This window comes from Camellia sinensis, chromosome 1 (genome assembly GCF_055761805.1).
Source record: "Camellia sinensis isolate YWXY chromosome 1, ASM5576180v1, whole genome shotgun sequence".
In the NCBI taxonomy this organism is placed as follows: Eukaryota; Viridiplantae; Streptophyta; class Magnoliopsida; order Ericales; family Theaceae; genus Camellia; species Camellia sinensis.
The window spans coordinates 83,344,265-83,351,747 of NC_138961.1; the positions used below are offsets into that span (position 1 = coordinate 83,344,265).

At 39.3% G+C, this 7,483-nt stretch overlaps 1 protein-coding gene across 1 annotated transcript; it reads right to left on the bottom strand.

Moving 5' to 3' along the window:
• Positions 1-3,195: 3,195 nt before the first annotated feature.
• On the bottom strand, positions 3,196-5,711 carry LOC145804886 (uncharacterized). Its single transcript, XM_082900219.1, has 3 exons — positions 5,280-5,711; positions 3,652-4,224; positions 3,196-3,468 (listed from the first exon to the last, which is right to left on the bottom strand). Exons 1-3 carry the CDS (start codon positions 5,709-5,711, stop codon positions 3,196-3,198), a joined length of 1,278 nt encoding a protein of 425 aa, XP_082756345.1.
• Positions 5,712-7,483: the final 1,772 nt, after the last annotated feature.

The window sequence follows — 7,483 nt, forward strand, 5'->3', positions numbered from 1 at the left end:
GTCGACCCCAAAAACCAGTAGAGGCATTAAGTGTAAGGCAACAAAGTGGTGTCAACCTCCAGAAAGGCAATTGTTGACCCCAGAACAAATTTTCCAAGTTTCCAAAGAACTTTTCAACGTAAACAAGTGTGAACGAACAATCCTAACAAGTTTAAATCAAATTGTACCCCTCCAAAACCAAAATAAAACAATTCTAAAGACTCGCAAAATGAAAATAAAGGAATTAAATACACTCTTCAATAGTTTAAAGGACACAAGTGCTACACAAAGTGTTTTAAGAAACAAAAACCCAACTCATCTTACTGAGCGAAGTCAGCTCAGTGATGATCTCGGAGTTGAATAAAACATCAATTTAACTTGCCAAGCAAAAATCAGCTCGGTAATAAGCTTGGAGTTGAATAAGGGTGTTGCCCATCAGCTAGGCAAGAAGTTCAATTTGCTAGGTAATAAGCCCCTTTGCCTGCCAAATCGGTTATCTTGCAATGTTCTTTCCAATTTGCTCCCAATTTTTGTTTGCCCAGTACTAGGGTGTTGCCCATCACTTTGTGAAAAACCCAATCCCTAATTTTGAATTGTTTGGGATGGATCATCTTGTTGTACTTCTTGGACAGCTCCTGTTGATATGCCACAACGTGGATTAACTCATTTTCTGTCCATTTTTCCACAAGGTCCAATTCTAGGGTAATGGCTTTCGCATTTAAGTGTAATAACCCGACCCTTCTTTATGTTTTACAATTTTAATTATATGTGTGCCTATATGCCTGATGCGAAATTTCATGTGAATTTGTGTTTAATTATGTGAATTATATGCTTATGACATTATATTTGTCGGTTATTGGAAAAATCTGTTGAAATTGAGACATTTGGATTAGAAATTGAAAGCCTTAGAGGCGCGATAACCCGAAATTGACTTTGCCGTTATGATTAGCATGATTTTTAGGATATTATATTCAGTTTTATTCGATTCGTAACGAATTAAATTGAGTTAATTAGACTAACCATGGTTAGACTTTCTTTGTGGGCTCAAATAAAAGTAAGTCTTAGTTAGGTATATGAGACCATGAGTGAGAGGCAACACTTGATCAAAAATATCTCCTAGAGTAGAAGAGAAGAATAGAAGGGAGAAAAGAGGAGAGAGCTCAACCTAAGTACAAGATTGAAGAAACTTGAAGATTAATTCAAGGATTCACTCAAGGTAAGTGTAAATCAACTCTAATACCCTTAATCTTTTTTCAATTGATGAGATTCAAGCCTTATAAGTTAGGGTTTTGCCATAAAGATTTTGTGGGAGAAAATATTCATGAAAATCATTAAGATTTATTGTCTTTGTTTACTTTGGGAGTGGATTCTTGTATTTAGAGTCTATTTTGATTTGAAGGAACTACCTTCTCATTTTTACATTTGCATACTTTGGCTTTTATATGCACCTATTTTGATCAAGCATGAGAAGATGAAGAAATGAATGAAATGTGGGAATTTGATTTGTAAATATGCAATTGAGATGAGTTATAATCTACTTGGACTTGGGATTTATAATTATTGTGAATATATATAATGTTTGTAATATGTAATTGCTTGGATTAGGGCCTTGAATTGTCTCTCCAAAGTTGAAATTATTGAGTTTTTGGACTGCCCAGAACAGAGCTATAACCGCAGATGTGGGGCCCATGGCCACATGTGCAAGATGCATAGCCACACGCGTGGGGCTCACAGCCGTACGTACGGAAAACAGGAGAGGCAGATTAGGACTTACTGTAATAAAAGCACGTGTGGGCCGTACGTGCAGCGCACCTTCCCGTACGTGCAGTGGGAGACTCCTGCAAGTGTGGCTAATGGGAAGGAATTCTGCCAGCTTCCTTTCCCCTGTTTGACCCTTTGAAACTGATAATGTACATATTCGATCCTTTTAAAATGCTTAAAACTGAATGAGAATTTACGAATCGGACATAAGAAAAGGCTAAGGAAAAGTGAATAACTTATAAGTTGTGTGTATATGCCTTGTGTAGGTCACGTGCCAGAGGGAACCATTGCTCATTCACATCACTGTGAGTAATAGTAGTGTAATGATATGTTTTATTTATGTATTGCACGTACACCTTGTATATTTTTGATCATGAATGGCATAACACACATTCACCTGATAAGAATTGTGTTTATGGCAATGGTATACACAATGTGAATTATATTTTGATGGAAATGAATGAACAATGGCATAAGAAATGGACCCGAGGTCGTTTTGCTTCAATTATGAATAATGGGCCCGAGGCTGTTATGATATGAATTACTTATGATTGGTGGCCCTAAGGCCGAGGGAAATGGGGACATGGCGATGTTCTATCTACCCTCTAATGTTCCGAACAACTGTTAATATGTTGGACCCAAGGCCGTTTCGTTACTACAATGGGCCTAAGGTCGTTCTGTATTACGTTGGGCCTAAGGCCGTTCTATCTTATGTGGGCCCGAGGCCGTTCAAAAATGAAAATATAAGTAAGACCGACTTATGACCTACGATCATGCACTACAAATTTATGCTCATACTCATAGCCTCTTTACATTGCTATTATTCACTGAGCCTTGCTCACTCTATATTTATGTATGTTTATGTAGGTGATCAGCTCGGAGGACAACCCTAGGGTAGCTCCAGGAGCCCTTCTTGTTGGACCTGTTTTGTCAAGTCATCCGAAGGGACCTTTTGTTTTATTTTGTGAAGTCCCATATGGTGGCATGTTTTGCTTGGATGACTTGTCTTGGATATATTATTAATATGTAATCTTGGGATTACTACCCTTTGTATATAGACTTACAAGTGTGGATTCAATGAGTATGAATGGTATATGAAAATGTTATGTATTCATGTATGATATAATGTATTAAGATCTTGGCATGTAGACACTGCTCAATGGATGTTAAATTTTGATTTCATATTTGCTTCCGTTCAGGCCCCAATATTGAATAAAAAAATTATGAAAATTTAGTTTTGAGGCTTAAGTACAGGTCGGTCATGTCCAAACTTGTAGGGGAAGGTTTGGGTCGTGACATTAAGTCTGGCTCAAAATTTTCACTTCGGATGGTAGGCATGTCGATCTTCAATGGGATAAATGCCTCCATACTATATGCTAAGGCGAACGGCGTCTCCCTAGTCGAATGTCTTGGTGTTCTTCGGTAGGCCCAGAGGATATTAGGGAGTTCCTCGGTTCATTTTCCCTTTGCTTTCTCTAGTATTTTCCTTAATATATCAATGGCCTTGTTTGAGGCTTCGGCTTGGCCATTTGATTGAGAATAGGCTAGCGTTGAATTGTAGAATTCTATCTTTAACTCCTCGTAGAATCCTCCAAACAACTTTCCATCAAATTGGGTGCTGTTGTCGGAGATCAAGGTCTTGGGGACTCCGAACCGCATTATCACGTTTTTCCAGACAAATTTCTTCACATCCTTCTCCTTAATGGCTGCTAGAGGTTCAGCTTCTACCTATTTGGTGATGTAATTTGTTACTGCGATGAAGAACTTGCAGTTGCCTGGCTTGGTTGGGAGTGGTCCCATTATGTCTAGCCCCCACATTGTGAATAGGCAAGGACTTGTAAGAGGAAGGAGTTCTCTGGCCGGTTGATGAATCTGGTGTGCAAACTTATGGCATTTTTCACATTTTCTTACATATTTCTGTGCATTGGTCTGCATGCACAACCACCAATACCCTTGTGAAGTAGCGCGATAAGCTAGAGATCTTCCACCGATGTGGCTTCCATACATGCCTTTATAGATTTCGAAAAGAAAGGCTTTGACTTTGCTTGGATGGACGCATTTCAAGTATGGCCCTGTGAAGGAAGTTTTGTACAAGGCACCAGATGGGAAAAACCAAAACCGCTTAGACTTTGCTTGAATTTTGTTTGTTTCTTTCTTGTCGGTTGGCAGAACTCTATCCTTCAAAAAGATTATGATAGGGTCTATCCAAGAGGGCCTTAGCTCGATACAAAGGACTTCTACCGCTTCTGGTTCTTTAATGCTAGGCCTTTGGAAGAATTCAACCAGTCGAGGGCTGGGTGTTGATTTGTTGGCCATAGAAGCCAAATCGGCCAGCTCATCTGCCCGGCTATTCCATTCCCAGCCAATTTGTTTAACTTTTATCACTTGAAACTTCTTGAGCTCCTTCCTTACTAGGGCCTGGCCATTCTGCCATCTTTCGCCTCGTCTTCTCCAGATACTTAGTTGACAACGAACTGGGAGTTGCTATAAACCATTAGCTTGGATGCTTTTAGTCAGAGTGCACTTTTTAGCCTGGCTAGCAACGCCTCGTACTCAGCCTTGTTGATTGATGCTGGGAACCCAAGTGTGATTGAATGTTCTATGGTTAGACCATCTGGCGAGATCAAAACTACACCCAGTCCAGCACCATGCCTATTTGAAGTGCCATCGACGAAAAGTTTCCACATTTTTCTGACGAACAGCTTTCAACATTCTGAAGGATCTTGAGATTTTTGAAGAGTCAAGCGTTCTCTATCTTTATTGCTCGACTTAACTGTCCGCGGGGCCATATCTTTGCTTGATTCCTCAGCTATTTCTGCTTCAAGTGTGCCATTATTGACTGCAACTTGCATGACCTCTTCCCCTCTTAGCGATGCGTTGTTGGATCCAACATGTTATCTTGTTATTTCCAAACTCACCAGTGCATTGCTAGGTCCTGGTTGCTCTTCAATTGGTAAGTTAGCTGTTTGGCGTGCAACTTTTGTAATGCTTTCCCCGTTTTGTTCGGCTGGTAGATTGGGATCGACTGGAGGGAGCATAGGCTTTCCAATTTACTTAATGACGTCTCCACTTAGTTCCGTTGACTTGGTGGGATATGTTTAAGGGATAGTAGGCTTTGCAATTTCTGTGGTGCCCACTCTCTTGTATCTGGTTGTGTCTGTAAGATCCACCGAGAAAATCGGGTGAATCCCTGGTGAGAACGTTGCGATGAAGTCGGCTAACGCTTAGGCTTTGATAGCGGTTCTAGGTTGAAACTTGATATCGAATTGCCTTAATTTGACTGCCCACTTCAAGATTCGACCGGAAAAGTCTGCTCTCTCAAACAAGGCCTTCAATGGGAATTCAGTCAACACTATGATCATGTAAGCGTGAAAATAGTGCGCCAACTTCTTGGAGGCCATCATTAGTGCTAGGACAAACTTTTCCAATGACAAATATCTTGACTCTGTTGAAAGAAATGTTTTGCTCACATAGAAGATTGGGAGGTGTTAAATGTCTTTTTCCCTAATGAGCACTACACTAATGGCATGCTGAGATACGATGAGATAGAGGAAAAGTTCTTCACCCGTCATTGGCGTTATGAGATGTGGAGCAGATGACAAGTATGTCTTCAGGTCTACCAATGCTCGGTCGCATTTCTCATCCCACGAGAACTTCGACTTTAGAGCTTGAAAGAAAGGACGACAATGATCTGAACATTGGCTTATGAATCTATTAAACGAGGCTACTATTCCACCAAGATGTTGCACGTTCTTCATTGAGTTTGGCCTTTTCAACTCTTGTATGGCCTTGATTTGGGAGGGATCCACCTCAATTCCTCGGTTGGTCACAAAGAATCCCAAAAACTTTCCTGATTCCATGCTGAGGGCGCATTTAGACGCATTAAGGAGTGACTTGTACCGCTTGAGGATCGCGAATGCCTCAGCTAGATCAATCAGGTGATCGGCCTTATTCTTGCTGTTGACCACCATGTCGTCAACGTATACTTCGATAGTCCGGCCAAGTAGAGGGGTGAACATCTTAGTAATCATTCTCTAAAAGGTGGCCCTAGCGTTCTTAAGCCCGAAGGGTATGACTTTGTACCAGAACAATCCACTTGGGATCGTGAAAGAAGTAATTTCCTAGTCTAGTTCATTCATGTCCATTTGGTGGTAGCCGCAGTAGGCATCAAGGAAATTGTGCTCGGCTGTAAGGTCCATTAGTTAGTCGATTCGAGGCAATAAGAAGCTATCTTTGGGGCAAGCTCTGTTGACCATCTTGTTGTCAATGCAGACTCTTCATTTTTCATTCTTTTTGGGCACAACTACCGTGTTAGAAATCCACCGTGGGTAGTGCACCTCTTGGATGACCCCTTCTTTTAATAAGTTTTTAACTTCTTCCGCCAACACCTCGATGTGATGAAGTGCTGATCATCGTGTTCTTTGTGTAATGTCCCGAAATAAATACAATAACCCATCGACAACATCAATAAGTGACAACAATGATAAAGTAATTATCTTCCATTAGTTTCCAATTAAGTTTTACAAAATAGTAACATATGCTGATATATATTCACAAGCCTAACCCTGAATCTATAGCATATGTTACATAACAAAGAAATATGATGAAAGTTAAATAAATATGAAATGCCCTAAAGGGTTACAACTTTTCAAGATGGTGCTTGGTTACAACAAACATAGATTTAAGTCCAATACAGTTAAAGGCCCTTGGCCTGTACAAAACATATACAATAATCAACAAAATGAAGCCCTTACTCCAAGTCCTCCCAAGCTATTGCCTTGGTGAAGGCATATCATCAGCACCTAAAATGTTTTTCCCATATAGGGTGAGCCAAAGCAAAGTAGAAAGAATCCAATATAGTATATGAATCTTAACAAAGATATAAGGTGAATGCATATGCAATGCTTGTGGCAAAACATTTTATATCTCTTTCTAAAACCGTGCAATGCCAAGTTAATATCATAATTCATAAAGCATTTCCTTTACAATAGAAAATAGGGCAGTGAATCACACTCTGGGAACCTCAAAACAAATACAACCTTTCACGAAAATTTCATCTGCGGGAAACCGCAAACCAGCACCCACGGAAATGTAGGTTATATAAGCATTACTGCCATTTCACGAAAATTTCGTTCGCGGGATCGGCACCCACGCATACATGTGATTTTTAGGACTTTCACCATGGACACTCAGGCCAACTTATTTCAACGAGTTAATACATATTTCCCAAGTTCACCAGTTTTTCTTACAACGATAAACATTTCCAATGTATAAATATGAAATGATGCTCAATTCAAATAGATGAGACAATAATTTTAATTCTCCTAATTCTCATGCAGTTTCTACAACAATCATAGTTATTCTCCATGATAGCCCAAAACAGATATTTCTAAACAGATGAACAATTTCAATAAAGATAAACTTTTCAAATTTCAAGATATGAGTGATAATACATATCCAACTCCACTAACCTCCTCGATATCAACCCAATTCCATATTAACAACATCAATTCATTATTTATATAAGATCAACAGTTGAGACATTTAGGGCAAAATCCATTTTCTTCCAAAATCAATCTTGAGTATCAAAATCAACCACATCATCACAACTCAACTTTATTTTTAACACCACAATCATTTTCACTAATCTATTTGAAAACACCTCTTTTGATCTTTAACCAAAACCCTAGGTTTGTTTCAAAAATTCCCAATATCACAATATTGTTTAAAAATAGCAAATAAC

What these genes read in the sequence shown, in the direction of transcription:
- LOC145804886 (XM_082900219.1), bottom strand. Translation starts at nt 5,711, where the DNA reads ATGGTGGTCAACAGCAAGAATAAGGCCGATCACCTGATTGATCTAGCT. An exon ending in AACTTTTCCTCTATCTCATC is followed by an intron (nt 4,225 to 5,279) that starts GTATCTCAGCAT and finishes AATGGTTTATAG; the next exon opens with CAACTCCCAGTTCGTTGTCA. An exon ending in AGACCAATGCACAGAAATAT is followed by an intron (nt 3,469 to 3,651) that starts GTAAGAAAATGT and finishes ATCACCAAATAG; the next exon opens with GTAGAAGCTGAACCTCTAGC.